The sequence below is a fragment of the Macrobrachium rosenbergii genome, chromosome 9 (assembly GCF_040412425.1).
Source record: "Macrobrachium rosenbergii isolate ZJJX-2024 chromosome 9, ASM4041242v1, whole genome shotgun sequence".
Classification (NCBI taxonomy): domain Eukaryota; kingdom Metazoa; phylum Arthropoda; class Malacostraca; order Decapoda; family Palaemonidae; genus Macrobrachium; species Macrobrachium rosenbergii.
In genome coordinates this window covers 25,962,534-25,986,036 of record NC_089749.1, presented here as the reverse complement: position 1 = coordinate 25,986,036, position 23,503 = coordinate 25,962,534, and the positions used below count along the sequence as shown (strand labels likewise).

Here is a 23,503-nt window from a genome sequence, read left to right as displayed (position 1 = left end):
CTGGTTCATTCATTATCATAATAATCGTTCTCGTTGTCATCTCTTCAAGAGATGAGATTCATCATCAGTACATCGCTCCAGCCGATATGTTTTCAGAGATTTCCTGCCCCACTGGATTGGCAGCGGGTACGAAACAGAGGTGAAAGGGAATCTCTTCATCTCTTATATATCGGCATCAAGCGGCCCTTCAGAAGTGGTCTGCCTTTATCACTGATTAAACATCCTAAATGCTTGCTTACTCGAGACCTTCTAACTCCTTTAAAAAAAAAAATTCCCAGACTTACCCTGCAATGGGTTTCCAGGTACAGTTTATTCCTGATATTAATATAATAAAATCAAATAAAATAGTAATGCTGACCCCTAATCATACTGCTCTCAGGGACATTTTCAGGAAAGTACTACATAAGACATTGCCGGGGGCAATAAACCTTACAACTTCATGACCCTGGTGAACTTTGAGTCAATTAATCGATATAAAACATTACCATCTATTTCTGGTGCTGCTTTAGAATGTGCCTGGGATCATGATACTACCATATAGTATATATTTTCTAGATTGCCTTCTAATCTAGTCCAGGAACAGTTGAACATAAATCTTATTCCTGGGGTTCTTGATAAAATCCGCGTTCAGGTTTTTTTCTTTTTTATCCCTTTGTAATATAAAATGTTCCTCCAGGGTTAATTTCTGCTTTTGAGAAGTCAGCTGAACTGGAGACAGATAAAGAGAGCTAAAAGTCTAAGTTCAGATTACCACAACATGGGCATCACCTTTACACTCCACTCACACCATCTCCTCTTAATCCCTCTGTAATCTCTACTTCGACTCTTACTCTTGCTGAACTCCTCCTTCTCTACCCCTTATATGTTGTTTGTTTTTGGTGTTAATCGTGATGTCATGGTTAGAGGTGTTTATGGTAGGGCCTTATTCATCCCCTTTGATCGGCTTCATTTTCATTTCCATAGTTAATTTCACTAATTTTCGTTATTCACAGTTTCTTTATTTATCGTTCACTTTCTCATGCCTTCTGGGCAACGGTTACGGTATTTTACACACACCCATGCGGAGAGGCGTTAACATATTCTCCTCTGACCTCTTGACCTCTCCTAATGGCTTCACTGGCGAGAGATTATTGGTAACAGAATAACACCCTTATTTTAGTCCATTAGTGTTGTTTGGACCCAACAGTCACTGTCTCTCTCTGAGACACCTACAGTACCTACTGTAGGTTCACTCATCTTTTATGCTTTTTTTCATATGTCATTAATATGAATTGTCTTGTGAATACTCTCTGTAACAGTCTCGGCCAGGTTACTTAGCTGACTCCGGCAGCTTCTAACTACCTAAGTAAAGTAGTTGAAAAAGAACTTCAAAGGAATTAATTATTAATGTAATGCTGTAAGCAATCTCAGATGTCTTAACAAAATTCAGGCATACTATAAACTGCTTGAAATTAATCTTCTCAATGCAGTGAAACAGAATTTGCTATCCAAGTTACATCAACTTTACTTAATCCTCAGCCCTACCTAATAGGTGGAATTTGTTGTTAACTAACCTATCATACGGATGACTTTCGGGATTGGGACTTCTGGCATTCATTTTCTTCCTTTCTTCGACAAATGATGACAAGGGCTGTGACGATCAATGTTGGAGCCAAAACCACGGTTAAGCAGAAAATTATGTAATTCTCGATAAGTCTGAATTGGACGATATGCTTCTTTTCTTCTATTCTCTGGACATCCAATCTTAGAATCTTTAAATTTTTGTTCAGTGACTTGAACTGATGTTCTTCTATCTTTAATTTTGTCTCTAGGATGAAGACTTCGGTACTTGTGATTTTGCATCTGTGGTGTATCTTCATGTTGCAATCTTTTAAGTATGTAACTGCCTAACATTTAATTCGAAGGGCTCCTGTCTTGGGTTAAAGACATATCCTAAATGAAATCTTGCAGATTGCTTTCTTGAACTTGCACTTCTTGACACTTGGCATGAATGAATATCCTGATTATGTATTAAAGTGTATAAACAAGATGTTTTTGATTTTGTGAATTATGTTTAAATTATTTGCATCACAAAATGTGTAGTTGAAATTTGTAATGCATTTATTTTCCTTGGCCTCTTCAGTGTGAATGTGAGTGTCTTCCTGTGTAAAGAGTTCTATATGATCAGTATCCAATACTAAAGTATGATTGGCAACATAATTAGGGAAAGGGGTAAAAGAGTAATTCGTATAAATCGTTTTCATATTTACTGGAATGGTAATTAGTAAGCCTTCGTTATTTAAAGCAGCTCTAAGAATTGGATAGAATAAGTGCGTTAGTTCAATGGGAATATGAGGTATTTATTATATTTAATTCTGACGTTAGTAATTATTCCTTGCAAGTCTTTCAGTGGTAACAGATTTGCAGAGACTTTTCCTTTAGAGGCTGTCACAAAGCTATTTACAAAATCCTGTAATTCGTCTCTTGTTATTTTTACTTTTATTTTTAGAGTTGTTTCATGTTTTTGGAAACCATTTTTGCTTTACTTCATAAAAGCACTCATGTCTTAACATTTCTTCTTTGTTCTTCAGTCCTTTTAGGGTTATTTGCTTTGATGCCCAGCTTTTCCATGTTCATGTTCTTCATTTGTACTTTTATTGAGTCTCATGTTTTTTTTGGCACATATTCTTCTTCTGTGTCTTTATGCATGTCCTTTATTACATTCCTTAATGTATCTGTGTCTGGATTGCATAACTTTGGGTTTTGTTCTAATGTTTTGTTTATTGTTGTCAGTTCATTAAACAGATTTCCTAATTTATTGTCAAGATCTTTTATGCCCTCGTACTCAATCCTTATTCCAGCATATTCGTGTATCACTTGTCTTTTAATCCATTATTAAACTAAATGTATTTCTGTGTTAATTACATCAGTCAAAGCTAGCATTTGTATAACTTGCAGATATATGACGATTATTTCAACATTGTTCCTCTCGTTTTGAATAGTGCTCCTGAAGTGATAATATTGCTTTTCAGAATTTTACTGTACATTTCTTTGTTCCCTAAATATTCCCCACTTAGTTAAAGAAAAAGTAAATTCGAAGTTAGTGCACTTAACCCTGGAATTTTGCTACAAAACAAACTAATTAAAGTAAGAATTGCCACAACACACAAAGAAAATGTTTTATCCCTAAGTCAACCAATGGAGGTAAACTTAGCAATAAAGAAATTAAATATAGCGAATAATAGGAATGATTGATAGATTATTTCCTATTACATTTACTGAACTGGGACTTTTCTGTTCCTTAGATTATATCTTTCTTCTTCTGAAACTACCACTTCTATTTTTCTAGTTATTTCTGTTTCCTTAACTTCTTTAGTCCTTTTAAACTTTTCTTCATTTACCAAAAATCCTGATTCTTCTAATGATTAGGCATGTATGGAAGGCACTAATTCATTCATTTTTTTCACTTTCACTTTTGTCTCCTTAACTTTTATGATTCTGAATGGTCCTGTGAATTTGGTGGCTAATTTATATTGATACCACTTCTTACTTACGTATTTTCTTTTTATACTTCATCTCCAATGCTACAACCAAATGACTTTAGTCTTTCTCGATACTTGTTTACCATGATGATCAGGGCTTCTTTCAGATTCTTATGTAATTGTTTATGGGTTTCCTTGGAATTACTAATCCTTATCTTCATAATGTCTTCAGAGTAATTAGGCTGTATTGGCTGATTTAGTCATGCATTTGGTAGTCTTGATTCAAAGCTTTTATGGTTGTTTCTTTTATACTAGTATGATATTTAGCGTTTAATGACAATTGGACTAAAGGTAAATTGACATCCATTCAGGATCCTGTCCTACTGTGTACCTTAATGCGTCCAGAACATTTCTGATATTCCTTTCTACTAAGCCATTACTAGCTGGATGGTGCGGTTGTATTGTTACCTTTTCAACTTTGAATATATCGCAAATTTCTTGAACTAGTGAGTTATTGAACTCTGTGCCATTTCAGATATTTTTAGTTGTGGGGCAGAATATCTACAAAATATTTTGTCAAAGAGAGCAACTGCACATTCTTTAGCTCCCTTACTTGTTATTGGTATCAGCTCTGTATATCTAGTGAGTGCGTCAGTACACACTAGGATATTTCTATTCCCTTTACTCTTGGTGTAAATGTTAATGATGATATCTATGGCTACTCTTTCAAATGGAGTTTATGGAATGGGATATTTTCCTAGAGGTAGTGACGTATCTGTTCTCCCTTTGTAACTGTTGCAAGTATTCCAACTTTTCACATAATTATTAGCATCTTTGTAAAGTCCTTTCCAATGAAAGGATCTTTTTACTAGTATAACTGTCTCATCTCATCCTGGGTGAGCTCTTAATGGGTCATCATGCATTATTAACTCAATAACTTTACTTCTTAGGCTCTTAGGTACTAATCTTTTTATAGACCACGCCTTGAAATGATCTTAATGGGTCAAGTTCTTGACACATCCAAATTAGTATATCGTCTGTTATGTTTAACTTTATCAACGGGACATCCGCTTCTCTTAATTCTATTTATTCTTGATGATTAAATTTCCTTTAATTTTTCACAAATTTGTAGATCTCTTCATCACTTTCTTGTTCCCTTATGAAGTTTGACTTGGAAAGCTCTTCTGTATAGTGCATGGTGAATACATTGCTTATAGGTTCACTTGACTTTGCTACTTGACTGAGGGATATACCTTTACAATGCGTCTGCTACCTTATTTGTCTTCCCTGGAACATATTTTAATTTTGTCATAATCTTGGGCAGTCATAAACCAACGAGCTCTGTGTCCGGAAAAGTTCGTATTCTTGAACATTTTTACTGCAGCAAAATGGTGTGTGAAGACAGTTATCTTATAACCAAATATGATATATCTGAAGTGTTTTAAAGCATCTATTATGGCTAGAGACTCCTTTTCTGTTACCGAGTAGTTTTCTTCTGTGGCTATCAGTTTTCTACTATAATGAGCTATAGCATGGTATTTATTATCATGTCTTTGCATTAGGCATGCTCCCATACCAATAGAACTTGCATCTGTGGCTAAAAAGAATTCTTTACCTGAGTCTGGTGTAAGGGACCGCATGGCGGTCCTATGGGCACACGTGCGTGTGAGTCTGCCATCGGACAAAACAAGACAACAAAGGATCCCGCTCTCTCTCTCCCTCCCGTGCGTGAGCGGCAATCGCTCAAAGGAACGCAACTTCTACCATACAATATTCCTGTCAATATTTCTCTCTAACCATTGTTGTCTCGATTCGTGTACAATCACCACTACTTGCATTGCCATGCAAGCATTCCGATCATGTACTCATAATGTTCCACCGAATCTTCTGTATCAAACTATATGTATGTTTCTGTTTGTGAAGACGCCAAATGTCTCGCCATTTCACACATATTACGCTACTGCATTGTATTCATTAATCTGTCTCGAATCTCATGCAAATGCTCATATGTGGAATTTCCTGACCTTTCCATTGGTATATGTTTTATCATTGTACGTTTATTATGTCTCTCACAATCACCATCTGTTTGTCTGTCGACAAGCACAGATGTCCGAAACATAATCTCTGTTTTGTCTTGTCTGTGTGTAGAAACTACATTGCGGCTCACACCAGCCAATAACAACCATGAAGAATCTATACATGTATTCAGTAAGGAACCACCAATAAACTAGACAACACCCAGCCAGTATGTCACTCAATACCTTCCTTACACTGGAAGACTATGCTGGTGAATGTGTTTGTCTTTCTTTCAGTTCATCAAATGTTTTCTGTTCCTTGGTTGTCCACAAGAATGGTGTGTGTTCCCTTAATAACTCGGTTAATGGAACAGAGATGGTTGCAAAATTCTTTATACACTAACAGTAAAAACCTGCTAAACTCAAGAAAGGCTTCACATCCTTCCTACATCGAGGTATATGATACTCTTTAATTGACTTGATCTTTTAAGTTGTTTACTTCCACACACTTTTCACTTAGTTTCTTGGTTAGATTCTAAGTTGTCACTGATTTGTTGAGAATTCATGCTGCATGATTGATACTTTTCCTCTGTACTGTCTTTCTTTAGAATGCTTTTCAGAAAAGAGTTTTGTTGAGTCTGTTTTCGTCTAATTATTTTACAAAGAGGTATTCTAGATGTCTTATAACCCCTTTTAATCATTAACTGCTCTCCCGGCACATCAGTAGTGATCCTGTGTCTAGTCGTAATTGGATAACCAATTAACAAATATGCAAACGCTAAATGTATTCCACTTAATACTATAACCTTCTCCATAAGTGAAATTCTTCCTAGTTTGAAAGGGAAATCAATTTGTTTAACTGTCTTGATTCCGTTACCGTGAACGTCTGTGGTTCTACAGCTTACTAATGGGTTCAAATCTAATGAGGAAAATGTGCTGATATACCTTTTCAGAGATTATCAAATAATAGAGCAATAGGCTTCTGTAAACCAACACATGCGTGAAATACAGGCCTATTAACTAGATTCATCTCCTATATTAATGTTATTAACATTCGTGACTTGGCTTAAATTTGACGTTCCGGTCTTTTCCTCTGTTATGGAGGAATGTCTTTAAGAGGTGCGAAAGAAACAAGCATGATAAAGTTACTGCTGATTTATTGAGGACACAGGCGGTTTATATAGCGGCGGACTGACGTCACGCCGAGGAGTACAATGAGAGCCAGGGTGACCTGAGGTCAATAACATTTGACAATAAATACGATGAACAAGTACACACTGAGTTACAAAAATGGACAATAATGAAGTTGAATACATTCTGATACCTGAGCATAAGAAACATATAAAGTACAAGTTGGAAACGGGTAAATATTTACATAAAACAGTTTAAATGATTGGGTATGGCTGATCCTGCACGACCCGTTATCCTAGGAGCAGCCAAGAAAACAGGTCACCATCACAGAAAACCCGCTTAGCAGGGACTTTACAAATACTCCCCCCCCCCAAGACGTGGGTAACGTCTTATTAATCGACATATCTGCTGGGACGTTGAAGAGTGCCACAGCTACGCGAAGTTAGCGGGGGGTTGCGATGTGCTTGGGAGCGGCTGGCTGCGGGTGTGGGCGGATGTTTCCGGGGACGGCCTCGTGTCCTCCTCCTGCGGCGGCCCAGCTGCAGAGACGGCTGCTCAGGCGGAGGGTGTGGTGAGGTAACGTCTGTTTCCTCCTCCAGGAGGACGGGCTTGATGCGGTTGACCGACACCCAGTCGTCCTTTCCATGAAGGGCGAGCTGGAAAGCCTTGTTATTCCTCTCCAGCATGCGGAAGGGGCCCCTGTAGGGCCTGGTCAGTGGTGGGTGGACGGAGTCATCCCTGACGAAGACGTGACTGGTGGAGGACAAGCCGGGAGGCGTGAAGGCGACTGACCTGTTGGTGTATGTCCGCTTACAGGGGGTGAACTTGCCGACTATGTCGCGAAGCCTCTGGACTGATGGGTTGTGGAGGTCCTCTGTAACCAGTTCACCCGGGACTATGAGAGGCTCCCTGTAGATTTTCTCTGCTGTGGACGGGGTTCCTGTTAGCTCTGGGGGCGGTTCCTCAGCCCGAGGAGGACCCACAGCAGCTGGTATTTCCAATCCTCAGCGGTGCAGTGGGCCATGAGGGACGCTTTCAGGGACCTGTGGAACCGCTCGACCAAGCCATTGGCTTTGGGGTTGTAGGCGGTGGTGGTGTGGTGAGATGTCTCCAGCAGGCATGCCAGGGTGGACCACAACCCGGACAGGAAGGCAGGGCCCCTGTCGGTGGTTATGTGGTCCGGGACGCCGAACCGGCTGATCCAGCTGGAGAGGAGGGCCTCGGCGCACGCACTGGCGGTGGCTTCCTGCATGGGCATCGCTTCAGGCCACCTGGTTGAGCGATCGACAATCATCAGGAGATATCTGGCCCCGCTTGACGGGGGAAGAGGGCTGACGACGTCAATGTGTATGTGGCCGAACCGCCGCCCCTGCTGTGGAAACTCACCTATTCTGGACTCGGTGTGACGACTTATCTTGCTGGTTTGGCACCGAAGACACTGTCTTGCCCAGGTCCTCGCATTCTTCCGCACTCCATGCCAGACGAACTTCTCCATCAGCAGCTTGGCCATCGTCCTGCCGGAGTGGTGGGACAGCCCATGAATGACGTCGAATACCTGGCGGCGGCAGGAGGTGGGCACCAGGGGGCGAGGCTGGCCGGTGCTGACGTAGCAGAGGAGTTTTGGACCCCCGGGGGCGAGGGCCACGTCCCTCCACTTCAGGGGCGTGATGGCTGGAGTCTCTGGGTCAGCGGCCTGCTCCTGGGCGAGGTCCCCGTAGTTGATCGCAAGCTGCACTGCGTTGAGCTCGACTCTGGAGAGGGCGTCTGCTACAGGGTTCTTCCTGCTGGGGAGGTATTTGATTGAGCAGGTGAACTCTGCGATGGCTGCGAGGTGTCGCTGCTGCCTGGAAGACCATGCGTCCCCCTGCTTGGTGAAGTCGTGGACCAGCGGCTGGTGGTCCGTGTAGATTGTGAAGGGCGTACCCTCCAGGAGGAATTTGAAGTGCTGGACCACCTGGTATACTGGGCAGAGTTCCCTGTCGAAGGTGCTGTAGCAGGTCTCCGCGGGGTTGAACTTTTTGCTGAAGAAGGCGATGGGCTGGAGGGGCGCCATCGACGATCTGCTCCGGTACCTGATGGAGCTCAGGCCTGAATACATCGGGGAACTCCTTCAGCAGCTGGGCGTACTGGTGGGGGACGACGGAGCAGATGGGTCCCGTTGCCAACGGGAGGGACTGGCAGGAGTTGGTATCGAGGAGGCGCTTGCGACTGACGTCGACTGCCAGCCCGAAGTGGGTGAGGAAATCCGCTCCCGGGAGCGGGGTCCTTACGTCCGCGACGATGAAGTTCCAAGGATACCTCCGGCCAAGGATGGAGATCGACAGGAGCCTGGTGCCGTAGGAGAGGATGGAGGACCCATTGGCGGCCGTCAAGAAGGCAGCCGGGTTCGGTGAGCGCTTGCGGTCCTCCCAGGACAGCGGAACTATTGATCTAACGGCTCCGGTGTCGACCAACATCATCCTGCCGAAGATGGTGTCGCGGATGTAGAAACCTAATGGTTCTAGGCTCCTGGGTTCCTCTGTTGCCATAGCGGCCTGTTCTGTTGGCCACTGCCTCCCCCGTTTTTTTGGATGGACGAATGAGCACGGGGGTTGGCAGTTCCGGGCATCCTTGCCATACCATTGGTGGTAGTAGCAAGGGCCCAGTGGGTTCCTCTTGTGATGATACAGTGGCCGCCTTCTGGTGACGACACTTATCCCCCCCCTCTGCACCTTCCTCCTGTTGAATGAAACTGATGGGGTGAGGGGGCGCTGACGCCCGCTTCGCTGCCCTTGCGGAGTTGGTCAGCTGCTGTGCCGTACGAATCAAGACCTCGAGTGGCATGGTGTAGGGCTCGAGGATCTGAGTCCGGACCTCCAGGAGGAGCTGGCGGAGGAGAATCTCCCTCGACAGGCTGATCTTGGACTGCCTGCCATTGCTTTCGGTGTCGGGGAGGGTGAGGAGGTCCTGGATCATGCCCCACGACTCAATGACGCTCTGTTCCTGCCGCGGGTTAATGATGAGATCAAGGGCACGGACGGCCCTCTCGGCAATCGGCAGGGAGCAAGTCTCAATGAGGGATGTTTTCAGGTGGCGGTAGGTGAGGGAGCGTGCGGCGGACACCCACGGGAGGAGATTCCTGTAGATCTCCTCCGGCAGGGCGTTAATTACTGTGTCAGCCTGTAGCACCTCGTCCGTGAGCTCCGCCAGCCTGAACTGACCCTCAACCCTGTACAGCCACGATGATGGGTTTCCCTGAGTGAAGGGCGACAGCTTTATGGCGAGGGCAGCTTTTGTTTGTCCTGCCGGGCAGGGCAGCGTGCGGGGCACGGGCAGCGATGTGGAGGAGTGCGTGAACCTTGGGGTGGAGGAGGGCGTGGGTGATATGGGCGGGAGGTAAACGTCTGAATCCGTGAGGTTCGCAGTTAACTGAACGTGGGAGGGGATGTCCACGTCCATGCTCGTTCCATGCTCTTAATTGGAGTGGCATACTTGCGTTAATACGTGCTTAGGAGCGCGCCATGTGAGTCCGTTAATGACACTGGTGATTTGTCAACAAGAGTCAGCACGCCCAAACGCCGGTTACAGCGCCGTCATGAGTCCACTAGGGGCGTGGGTAGTTCCTGGAGCCAAGACTGAGTTGCCGTGTGAGTTTGCTAACGGCTCCGGGGTCCACTCCGGGGTCACCAATTTAAGAGGCGCAAAAGAAACGAGCAGGATAAAATTACTGCTGATTTATTGAGGACACAGGCGGTTTATATAGCGGCAGACTGACGTCACACCGAGGGGTACAATGAGAGCCAGGGTGACCTGAGGTCAATAACATTTGACAATAAATACAGTGAACAAGTACACGCTGAGTTACAAAAATGGACAATAATGAAGTTGAATACATTCTGATACCTGAGCATAAGAAACATATAACGTACAAATTGGTAACAGGTAAATATTTACATAAAACAGTTTAAATGATTGGGTATGGCTGATCCTGCGTGACCCGTTATCCTAGGAGCGGTCAAGAAAATGGGTCGCCATCACAGAAAACCCGCTTAGCGGGGACTTTACATGTCCTTGATACTGGTGTGAAAATTTACCGTTGAATCATTTGATATTGCTAGATCTTGTTGGTACATAAGTTTGCAGCTTGGTTAGTAGCATGATCCCTGTTCCTTCTAGCTTGTGAAGACTGACTAAGATTTCTACCTCTACCTTGTGACAGATCTATATCTAGGATTAGGCCTATTCCTATAATCTCGAACACTATTTCCCGTCTTATGATATGGGCACTAAGCTGGTCCACTGCAATCACTTGCATAATGGCCCCTTTTCTGGCAGTTATAACACGTGACTGTCGAAGGTCTTCCTTGAAATGAGTTGCCTAGATTCTTATTCTGATTCCTAGCTGGTGTCCTAGATCTATCAGCATAGGTCTGATTATTGTGTCCCCTTCTATCTTGTCCTGTGGTGACTAAAGGTCTGTATAGATCATTTCCTTGGGATTTCTACCTAAGATTTCCTTTCTTTCTTTATTTCAATTACGTCATTTAGCTTCCAAACACGGTTCATCTTTTCAATAGCCTTTGCCAGTAAACTTCCCAACATAAGGATAACCTGAACAAGTTTTGACAATTTCCAACTGTTATTACCTGCTCACTTCCTACTGTTTTTGTCCATGGAGTGGTTGAAACTGAATGACCCCAGTCATTCAAATGGTTATACGAGTATAACTGGGGACCCATTCTGAGGTAGTTTTTGTATACTCTCCAACTTTGAACTATTTTTGCGAGGCTGATAACAGGATCAGTTTCACCTACAGTGGAATATATTTTCCTCAGAAATTGCTTTAATTCTTCCCAATTCTTAATTCTTCTATAGGCATCAGAATGAACAGAACACCCTATATACCCTGTCGACAAATCAAGTTAACTTTTGGCTTCATTTTATTCTTCAATGTCTTTTCCTCCTGTGTTATTTAAATGTCTCAACTTGTTCAATCCAATTTTCAAAGTTGCATGCATCATGTTCTCCTTTCCTTCCCCAATATTTAACTATATGGCTATTCGCATAACTGTAGCTGATGTGTCGGGGGAAGATAAAGATATAGTCATCTTTAAATTTTATGTTTGGCTTCGTGTCAGAATATAGAGGGTTTTGCTTTCTTAGCTCGTGGACACTTTTTCTTGGACATTGACTAATCAATATCAGTTAACCTTAACTTCAGTCCAGTTCTAAAAAAATAAAAAAATAAAAAAAATAAAAAACTAAATATGACTCCTAAACATAACGGGGTTGTGAAAGAAATGTTCCCAAAAAATGGTCAAACACCCAATAGAAATCTTCAGATTTAAACAACATTGATTTTAAACAATTCTCAAAAAACTGTTTAAAATAAAATAAATTACAATAAAATACAAGGTAGGAAATACCGTAGAATAATGTTTAGTAATTGTATGTCTATTTAATTTGAGTGTAAGATTGTATCTCAAATGAAATATCTAAAGTATCATATCAAATCAATTTTAGGATTTCAACTCTTAAGAACTTTGTGTATATGTGTATACTAGGAAGTCGTTTTCTTACTTTTTCCCGTTTCGAACTGAAGTGCCGTTAACTGCGTAGACATGAAAAGAAGTCTTCGCATTTGCCTTGTCAGGGATAATTTCTTTTTGGTCGTTTGTTCATTCGTCTTCGCAACTGTTTCATCTTTCTTCTAACTTCTTCCATCACCATTATTCACTAATTCTTCTTTCTTCAAATTATTATCTTTCTGCAATATACTTCACTGATGAATGTCTGTAGTGTGTAGCGTCGATGGAAATTCTCTCTCTCTCTCTCTCTCTCTCTCTCTCTCTCTCTCTCTCTCTCTCTCTCTCTGTGTGTGTGTGTGTGTGTGTGTGTGTGTCTGTGTGTGTGTGTAACCTTGCAGAGCGTTGTATCGTTAACGATATGGCAGGAGTGGAAATTAATTCAGTGGAAAACACTGGAAATTGGTCGCACATTGTCTGATTACAACATTCAGAAAGAAAGCACCTTACACTTGATCTTGAGGCTGAAAGGTGGTATGCAGATTTTTGTGATAAGCTATATTTAATTCTTCTTCTTATCCTACCACTGTCACCACTTTTCTAGATTGCCTTCTAATCTAGTCTAAGGTAGTCATGTCCAGGAGCCATCTTGCTTTGTGTCTGGCTTATATTTTTATGTAGGAACAGTTGAACATAAATCTTATTCTTGGGGTTCTCGATGAAAATGCGTGTTCAGGTTTTTTCTTTGTTATCCCTTTGTAATATAAAATGTCCCACTTGGGTTAATTTCTGCTTTCAGAAAGTCAAACTGGACTCGAAACAGATATATAGAGCTAAAAGTCTAAGTTCAGATTACCGTGACGTGGGCGTCACCCTTACACTCTGCTCACACCAACTCCTCTTAATCTCACTATAATCCCAACTTCGGGTCTTACTCTTACTGAACTCTTCCTCCTTCTCTCTCCCTTATATGTTGTTTGTTTCTGGTGTCAACCATGATGTCATGATGTATATACATGTGTGTGTGTATATATATATATATATATATATATATATATATATATATATATATGTGTATATATATATATATATATATATATATATATATATATATATATATTATTTTATACATGTATATACAGTATATATATATATATATATATATATATATATATATATATATATATATATATATATATATATATATATATATATATATATATATATATATGTATGACACGCACACACATACATATGTGTGTGTAACTGGCAATGCCTGCTATTATGATGTCACTTCACAAACTGTTTTAAAAGCTCTTATTTATGACTAGCTCTTGAATACGTCGAGTTTTTTATCTTTTATGATCTGTTTTTTATTTCAGGTTATCATGGGTGAAAGGTAGTAAAGGCGATGTCCCATCACCTTTTGGTTTGTCGTTTTATTTGTAGGAGCTATTTGAGTACTTGAAAGTGATCGGTATTTGTGAGCTTGTAAAGTTCCCACTCAACACATTCTCTGTAGAGAATATCCCGCTTTCTGCGGTGCCTTTTCATCACCCTAAGGTCGATCAGAATATATATTTATCGTCATAATTGTAAACTGTGTATTTGTTGTCTTTCTAAACAATCATGTTTTATGTACAAGTAATGAGTTATTTATGTTATATGTCAGACATTGTTGATCACTATGTTCTCTGTATGAACCTGTCCTGTTTTTTAAGGAATTAGTTTGACCTCAGGTCACCTGTGAATCTTTGTATCAGCGGTCTCTGCGAACTACGCAGGCGTCAGCATCCTGCTTTATAAGCAGCTAGTTTTCATAGAAAAACCAGCAGTACTTGCCTTCCTGCTCATTATTTCCCACCTCTCTCACAGTGGTGACCCCCAGAGTGGTTCCTGGAAGCCAATAACGGACCCAAACGGCGACTAAGTCTTGGCCCAATGAACCTAATCCACGCCCCTAACGGACTAACTATGGCGCTCTAACAAAGCGTTAAGGCATTAACCGACTCTCGTCGGCAGGTCCCCAGCATCATTAGCGGACCCACACGGCACGTTCCCCAAGCGTGTATTGGCGTGAGTGTTCCCACACACTCCAAGTGAGAGAGCAAAAAGAGCATGGACGGAGACAAATTATCATGAACCTCTCGGAGGCAGACACCTCTCTCTTGCAATCCCCTCCCGCGCACACCTCTGCACCGGTACCGCCGCCCCATGCGACGGCCCCCCTGACGGACCAACCAAAGACGGCCCTTAACATAAGGCTTAAGGCTGCAGCCGTTCACCAGGGAGAACGCAGTGTCTTGGTTCTACAGGGTCGAGGGGCATTCAGAATAGCTGGCCTGACTGACAAGGTGTTGAAGGTGGACATCGCCATTAACGCCCTCCCGGAGGAGATATATAAGAAGATCACCCCTTGGTTGATGACGGTGTCGGTACCTGCCACCTTCCAAGAACTGAAATCCACTCTCATCGAGACCTGCTCCCTGCTGGTCTCCGAGAGAGCTGCCCTCGCCATCAACCCCCGGCAGGAGGGAAACCTCTTGGAAGTGTGGCACGCCCTCCAGGACTAACTCCTCCTCCCTGAGACTGACAGCAGTGGCAGGCGCAAGGAAATCAGTCTGCCAAGGGAGATCTTCTTGTGGCAGCTGCTGCCGGAGGTCCGTGGGCAGATCACAGACGTGTACACCCTGCCGGTTGAGGACTTAATCAGGTTGGCACAGCAGCTGACAGACTCCATGAAGGCAGCCAAGCGGGCGACCATGCCTGCACACTCCGCCAACTGTCTCCTGCTGGAGGACCCCACCACGGAGCCCGTCAACTCCATTGAGCAGAAAAGGTTGTCCCACCCGCAGAAGAGGGAGGGGCCGGGGCTATGCTACTTCCACCAGAGGTTCGGGAGAGCCACCCTGAGGTGCAAAGCCCCCTGCCCTTTCTTCCCTTCAAAAAACGGAGGAGGCAGCAGCCAACCCCACAGGCTGCCGTGGCAGCAACAACAAAAATATCCAGGGGGCCCCTTACCATTAGGGTTCTACATCCGCAACGCGATCTCCAGCAGGATGATATTGGCGGACGCTGGAGCCATGCATTCAGTGTTTCCACCTTCAGGAGAGGACCACAGACGACCGCCAGACCCGACTACCTGCCTGACAGCCGTAAACGGGTCCGCCATCCTCTCCTATGGCACCAACCTCCTGTCGATCTCCACCCTTGGCCAGAGGTACAGCTGGGAGTTCATCATCGTGGACATCAGGGCTCCACTCCTGGGGGCGGATTTCCTCGCCCACTTCAGTCTAGCAGTCAACATTAGCCACAAACGCCTGCTGGACACCCAGTCCTGCCAGTCCTTGCCCTTGTCGCCAGGCCCCAAGGAGCCCGACATCTTTTCCATCATGCCCCACCAGCATGGTTCCCTCCTGAAGGAGTTCCTGGAGGTCTTTAAACCCGAGCTCCGCCAGATGCCCGGGACTCCTGCCAAACACGGGATATACCACCATATCAAGATGAAGGGCACCCCCGATGCACGCGAAGTTCTGACAGCTTCTCCTGCAGCACCTTCAGGAGGCCAAAAAGGCCTTCGCAGAGATGGAAAGGATGGGCATATGCAAATAGGCTCCCAGCCCGTGAGCTTCCCCTCTTCACTTGGTGCAGAAAGCAGATGGCACCTGGAGGCCCTGCAGCGACTACAGGCGGCTGAACCTGGCAACAGAACCGGACCACTACCCCCTGCCGAACATGCAAGACCTGATGGACTCTTTCCACAGGGCCAGGATATTCTCCAAAATGGACCTACTAAAATCTTATTTTCAGGTCCCAGTAGCACCGGAGGACATCCCCAAAACCACCATCGTCACGCCCTTCAAGTCCTGCGTCTTCGCCTTCTCCACCTGCGGCCTGAGGAACGCAGGCGCGACCTTCCAGAGATTGATGGACAGCATCCTAAGGGACCTGGACTTCTGCATCTGCTACGTTGATGATATCCTAATCTTTTCCAGATCCCGGGAGGAACACCTGCGACACATCTGGAAGGTCCTGCAGCGCCCGCAGGAAAGTGGCCTTGTCGTCAAGTTTGACAAATGCACCTTCGGCGTCGAGAAGGTGGAGTTCCTGGACCACGAGATATCCCTGGAAGGCATCCGCCCGATGTCGTCGAAGGTCGAAGCCGTCGAGAAGTTCCCCACACCTATCTCCATCAGGGCTGTACAAGAATTTCTCGGGATGGTCAACTAACACACAAGATTCATCCCGGGGATTGCTCACACCATGGCCCCCCTGACGGAGGTCCTGAAGGGATGTCCAAAGACCTTAGTGTGGGGCCCCAACCAGCAGAAGGCTTTCTTTCTGACAAAGGCCTCCCTCGCCAAAGCAACATCTTTGTCCCACCAGGACCCCAGCCCTCCCCTCCAGCTGACAATGGACACCAGCAACGTCGCCTGCGGAGCAGTCCTGGAACAGGTCATCAGAGGGACCCCTCAGCCCATTGCCTCCTTCAGTAGGAGGCTAAACCCCACCGAGTCCTACTACAGCACCTTTGACCAAGAACTCACAGCATACCAGGCGGTGCAGCACTTCAGGTTCCTCCTGGAGGGGACGCCCTTCACAATTTGGACCAACCACCAGCCACTGGTCCACACCTTCATGAAGCTGGGGGACACATGGTGCTCTAGGCAGCAGCGGCACCTCGCAGCCATTGCGGAGTTCACCTGCACCATCAAATACCTCCCTGGAAGGAAGAACCTGGCAGCCGACGCCCTCTCGAGGATCGAGATCGATTCCGTACAGCTCGGGATCGATTACGAGGACCTCGCCTATGAACAAGCTGCTGACCCTGAGACCTAAGCCTACCGTACGGCCGTCACGTCGCTGAAGTGGAAGGACGTGCCCTTCGGCTCAGGAGGATCAACATTACTGAGCAATGTCAGTACCGGATGCCCCCGCCCCCTGGTACCCGCCTCCAGACGTCGGCTGGTTTTCAACATCATCCACGGCCTATCCCACCCCTCCAGAAGGACAACAGCCAGACTGCTGATGGAGAAGTTCGTCTGGCACGGCATCCAGAAAGACGCGACGGCCTGGGCAAGACAGTATATCCAATGTCAGACAAGCAAACTGGGACAGCACACCGAATCGGGAGTGGGCTAATTCCCCCCAGCCAAAGAGACGCTTTGGGCACATCCACGTCGACGTAGTAGGACCTCTTCCCCCTATCAGGAGGAGCCAGATACCTTCTGACAGTTGTCAGCCACTCTACCAGGTGGCCCGAAGTTACGCCCATAACGACAGACATGGGACCTGCTTTCCTGTCCGAGCTGTGGACCGCCCTGGCACGTCTATGGGGACCACCTACCACAGCACCACCGCCTACAACCCAGCAGCCAACGGAATGATGGAAAGGTTCCTCAGGTCTCTGAAGGCATCCCTCATGGCTCGTTGCTCCTCTGAAAACTGGAAGTACCAGCTGCCCTGGGTCCTCCTCGGATTGAGAACCGCCCCCAGAGCCAACGGCGACCCCTCCTCAGCGGAAAAAGTCTACAGGGAGACTCTGGTAGTCCCGGGGGAACTCGTCGCAGAGGACAGGGACGACATAGGAACGCAGAGGCTCCGAGATGCCTGCCTGCCTCCTCCCGGATTTCACTGTCCAAAAGGAATGCTGGTTTTAGCCTGTCGATGGAAACCCAATCCTCCTGACCGTGGACGTCGATGAGATACGCCTTGGGGGTCCTGTCGATGACTCGGTAAGGGCCCCTATAGGGACTGGTCAAGGGTGGTCGACGGGCATCTATCCTGACGAAGACATAGGTGCAGGAATCCAGGCTGGCCAGGCTGTAGGTGTTGGTTCTGTCTGTGAAGGTCTTATGGCAGGGCGCGAACTTCTGTGCTAGTTCCCTCAACCTCGGAAGGTGGGTGTCTGTGCCGTCGGATGACAGCGGGAAGAATTCCCCTGGAACAGCTAGTGTTTCTCCGTAGACTTTTTTGTGAGGGATGTCTCGCCATCTGCCCTCAGTGCGGTGCAGTGACCCAGCAGGACCCAGGGGAGTTGGGCCCTCCATTTTTCATCGGTGCAACGTGCCATTAGAGCTGCCTTCAGTGAGCGGTGTGCCCTCTCTACCACGCCATTTGCTGCGGGGTTGTAAGCCGTCATGCTGTGACGTGTCGTACCCATCAGGCGTGCCAGGGAGACCCAGAGTTCTGACAGGAATGCTGAGCCCCTGTCCGTAGTGATGCTGTTTGGCACCCCGAAGCGGCTGATCCAACTGGAGAGGAGGGCTTCTGCACAGGATGCTGTTAATACCTCCTCCATAGGTGTCGCCTCTGGCCAGCGAGTGGAGCGGTCTGTGATCGGCAGGAGGTACAGTCGGCCACAGGAATAAGTATACACATTTCAGCCACGCGGGCTGGTTGTGATCTGGTAACACTGGAAGTGTGCATCCAGACGCACGATGAAATTCGCACCTCTACACCTCTTCCCCCAAATTTTTTCCTCTATCCTTCACTCCCACCCTTTCAAGCACACGTTTATATAACTTCTGCTCCCTCTCTCTAATTTCTCCTTTAAGGAAAATAATATAACTGAGTCTATTCTGTAGGTTTATTTTCTCATCATGGAGGCGAGAAAACCCGTCTGTTCAACTTTTGTCGTAATAATATTATTACCTGCTGTTACTGACAGAAGAATTAACTCGGTTTTCGTGGAGCTCTCTTGTAATAATGGGATTTAGCTATCTACCAATAAAAGCCTTATCTATCAAATAACAGGATACCTACTACTCTTTAATTTTAATTGTAATATCAACAACCGCATTCCAAATTCTTATTATTACAAAGACAGCTAGCATCAGATCGTGTAGGACCTTCGTAACTCAAATTAAGCATGAAGAAATAAAGAAGACACAGTTAAAGAGAGAAAGACCTCCATAGGCCTAGAAGACACTGAAGGAGGAGGAAGAAAGAGACAGTTATAAGAGAGAGGACAACAGCAAGAAGGAGGCAGACGGAAAGGAGACACAGTGTAATAGAGCTGATAGAGTGTGGCTGGTGTTAGAAGGGGCGCCATTACCCTCTTAAGTATAATGGGAGCAAAGGTCTTGACTTAGTAAATGTCGCACGGGTTATTATGGCAGTCGATTCTTCCTTATGGCTGAACGTTTGTTTGGTCACAACCGACAATCACTGGATCTAATTCTCGTATTTTTGTGCATGATTTGAACTGCTCGGCATACGTTTACATTTATCTATCGATGGCAAGCATGTGCAGCTTTTTTGTTTGTTTGTTTGTGTTCGTTCTGCAGTTGAGAATTTCCACGTTAAGAATGTATCAAGTAATAATGGGATTATATCCTTGTATATATATATATATATATATATATATATATATATATATATATATATATATATATATATATATATATATATGTATATGTATATGTATATGTATATATATATATATATATATATATATATATATATATATATATATATATATATATATATATATATATATATATATATATATATATATATATATATATATATATATATATATATATATATATATATATATATATATATATCATTTGACGTCCACACCTGATATTAGTAACATTTTTAACGTATACATAATTAAGGGACAAATATTACAGTACCCTATTATTAAGGATACACAATAGATTGAAAAATAACCATTTATTATTAAATATGTTATATAATAAGACATGACCAAAAACAAACTATTACTTAGTCTCAATGAAAGCAGATTACCCTTCAACCAACAACATTATCTTGGTTTTATTAAGATTTTCTCAACAAATTCATCCGCTACTAAAAAAGTTTCCTCCCTTCTATTAGAGTATCAGTATTTAGTCCATCCACCATCGTTGGCGATGACATCTTGTAGTCTACTGGGGACGGAGGCTACATGATTGTAGACGATGCGTTGATTTCTTCTGAATATCTCCCATTCGGACATGGTGTGCTGGAGGAGCTGCCTTGATGATGGCTCTTGGCCTGGGATCCAAGAGTTGACGATGGTCCCCCAGCAATTTTCCAAGGGATTCATATCACACCCCTTACTTGGCCAGTCCAGCAGGTCAATGCCTCGTTGCTCCTCAAACCATCGCCTAACTATCCTGGCTGTGTGAATGGGACAGTTATCCATATATAGTATATATTAATAATTTTTTACAAGAGGCGTCAAATTGTGAAGGGTGAGCTGGACATAACCTTTAATTTAAGGTTCTGCCTGTTTTTCCCTGTTTAGATTTCTCCTTTCTCCTGGTTTGAAAAGCTGAGAGATATTCCACCTACCACCCCTCTCAAAGAGCTCGAAGCCATAAGCCACGTGGAGTTGAAGTCTATCGTGGAGAGGAAGAAGGTGGAATTTCACTTAGCTTTTCAAACCAGGAGGAAGAAGAGATCTGAACTGGGAGACAGAACCTTACGTTAAAGATTGTGTCCACCTCACCCTTCCGACAAATGACACCTCATATGATGCTATCATATCATATCTTATCATATATATATATATATATATATATATATATATATATATATATATATATATATATAAATTTCTGACTCACGTCGGGATCGAACCCAGGTCTCTCAGGTGGAAAGCAAGGGCGTTATCCACTGGGCCACACAAGTCTAAAAGAAGTTGGAACCTGAGAGCAACTGCACCCAAGGAATTACCTGGGCAAGCTAATTGCTTGCATACCAGCGAGTTTTCCCCAACTTCCCGACTCAGCAATGACCCAATAGACAACATTTCATTCGAATTATCCCTTCTGAGTTAGCTTGCCCAGGTAATTCCTTGGGTGCAGTTGCTCTCAGGTTCCAACTTCTTTTAGACTTGTGTGGCCCAGTGGATAACGCCCTTGCTTTCCACCTGAGAGACCTGGGTTCGATCCCGACGTGAGTCAGAAATTTATTTCTGTTCCACACATGATTGTGTGTTGATTGATGATTTCTATCTTATTCACTCAGAAGGGATAATTCGAATGAAATGTTGTCTATTGGGTCATTGCTGAGTCGGGAAGTTGGGAAAAACTCGCTGGTATGCAAGCAGTTAGCTTGCCCAGGTAATTCCTTGGGTGCAGTTGCTCTCAGGTTCCAAGTTCTTTTAGACTTGTGTGGCCCAGTGGATAACGCCCTTGCTTTCCACCTGAGAGACCTGGGTTCGATCCCGACGTGAGTCAGAAATTTATTTCTGTTCCACACGTGATTGTGTGTTGATGATTTCTATCTTATTCACTCAGAAGGGATAATTCGAATGAAATGTTGTCTATTGGGTCATTGCTGAGTCGGGAAGTTGGGGAAAACTCGCTGGTATGCAAGCAGTTAGCTTGCCCAGGTAATTCCTTGGGTGCAGTTGCTCTCAGGTTCCAACTTCTTTTAGACTTGTGTGGCCCAGTGGATAACGCCCTTGCTTTCCACCTGAGAGACCTGGGTTCGATCCGGACGTGAGTCAGAAATTTATTTCTGTTCCACACGTGATTGTGTGTTGATGATTTCTATATATATATATATATATATATATATATATATATATATATATATATATATATATATATATATATATATATATATATATATATATATATATATATATATATATATATATAATAACAGCATTACCATTGCCTACTAAATTAATACCAGATGAATGATAGACATTTTGTAGTTACGACACTCAGTGCCGAGTCGTTGCGAGTCATAAAGGAAACAAACGCCGTGAGTAGTTTCTTAAAACAAGGAAAAATCACCCTTGAAGTTTGAGGCTAGAAGATGGTGAATACTTCAATAACCAACAACCATACAACTACTTCGTTCTCACGGAGCTCAAATGTTGCTTGTTTCTGTTCTGAATCGCAAGGACTCGTATATTTTTACATTTTGTAAAAAGTACTGTATAAATAGAACAAGTTAATAATACAAGTTAATGAAACCAGCACTACAGCAGAGTTTTCCCTATTACTGCAATTTGCGAGATGAAACTCTACTTACTTGCATGAACAGAATGCGCTCTGGGTAGGGAAATGCCATGGCTCGAACCGTTGGGACCATCACTTCTTCCAGTATTTCAAGGTATTGGTCGGCGTTGAATCTTCCCTGTATTTCTGCCAGTTCACCGAGGGTGTATAAGTTAACCCATCCCCAGACGTTACAGGTAACGTGGCCACTTCTGGCTTGTTCGTAGATGTGCTCACTGGAGTATCTTGTATTATTGCGTCGCCAACAGTGCAACTGTCCGTGCGAGGTCGACGCAAATGTTTTCTCATCTGAAAAAACGACTCTTGCCCAGAAACCTAAGTCTTCGTTGACATACTGCCGGGCAAAATGAAGGCGGTTTATCCGATGTCTCTCCTGTAATTTCTCTTTAACGGCAGGAACTCTGTGGTGCACTCCAGCACTGTGGAGACGACGTCGTACCATTTCACTGGAAACTTGCAGTTCAAGATTGTCTCGTATGTCACATGCATTTGTGAAGGGATTTGAAGTTACTTCGTTCAGAATTCTCCTGTCATCTTCGGGAGTAGTTTTCTTGGACCCCAGGTCTTGGCCTGTCGCTGAAGATCACCTTCCTCTTCCCATCTTCTGCACCACTTATATACGGTTTTTCTTGTTAATCCAGTTTCTCGAGCTATATCAGACACAGAGAGTCCAGTCTCTCTCATTCCAATAATTCTCCCTCTTAGTGCGATTTTCTCTTGAGCAGGTTCCATTTCAGACGAGGTGTTTTTTTTCTTCCGTGAGTTAGTTCCTTTATGGTCCTTGGTTGGGATGGTAACTCGCTTGTCGACTCTGTTAGAACTTAGAGGATTCAAAGCATTTAATTGAGGTATTGGACGAGATCATGAAGTGTTGGAGGGCAGGAAGAGAGAATATTGGCCCTCGCTTGGCAGGTCCTATGTTATATGGTAACACGGATACAGAATATTCATGGTTTCCCAGAAGCCTAAAGCCCTTTACGGTAACTCTACAATATCTTTACACAACGTAAACAACCCACATATTGTCCCAAGGTTGCTGTCAGCTCACTTTGTTAAATAGCGTCTTTTATTGGTAGATAGCTAAATCTCATGATTACAAGAGAGCTCAGCGAAAACCGAGTTAATTCTTCTGTCGGTAACAGCAAGTAATAATATTATTACGACAAAAGTTGAACAGACGGGTTTTCTCGCCTCCATGATGAGAAAATAAACCTGCAGAATAGGTTCGAGTTATTATTATTTTTCCTTAAAGCAGAAATCAGAGAGAGGGAGCATAAGTTATAAACGTGTGCTTGAAAGGGTGGGAGTGAAGGATGGAGAGAAAAATGTCCGAATGGGAGATATTCAGGAAAAATCAACACATCGTCTACAATCATGTAGCCTCTGTCCCCAGTAGACTACAA

General features: G+C 44.1%; 1 protein-coding gene across 1 annotated transcript; it reads left to right on the top strand.

The window, feature by feature from the left end:
- The first annotated feature begins 14,873 nt into the window (after nt 1-14,873).
- LOC136841921 (uncharacterized) lies at nt 14,874-16,950 on the top strand. The gene is made up of 4 exons (XM_067109340.1): nt 14,874-15,734; nt 15,922-15,974; nt 16,107-16,311; nt 16,669-16,950. The coding sequence occupies exons 1-4, from the start codon at nt 14,874-14,876 to the stop codon at nt 16,948-16,950; spliced, it is 1,401 nt and encodes a 466-aa protein (XP_066965441.1).
- The last annotated feature ends 6,553 nt before the right edge of the window (nt 16,951-23,503 follow it).

Excerpts from the sequence above, each read along its gene's own strand:
- LOC136841921 (XM_067109340.1), top strand. The coding sequence starts at position 14,874 with ATGCCTGCACACTCCGCCAACTGTCTCCTGCTGGAGGACCCCACCACG. Across the intron at positions 15,735-15,921 it reads TGCAAATAGGCTCCCAGCCC|GTCCCAGTAGCACCGGAGGA; the intron begins GTGAGCTTCCCC and ends TCTTATTTTCAG. Across the intron at positions 15,975-16,106 it reads ACCATCGTCACGCCCTTCAA|ATCCCGGGAGGAACACCTGC; the intron begins GTCCTGCGTCTT and ends AATCTTTTCCAG.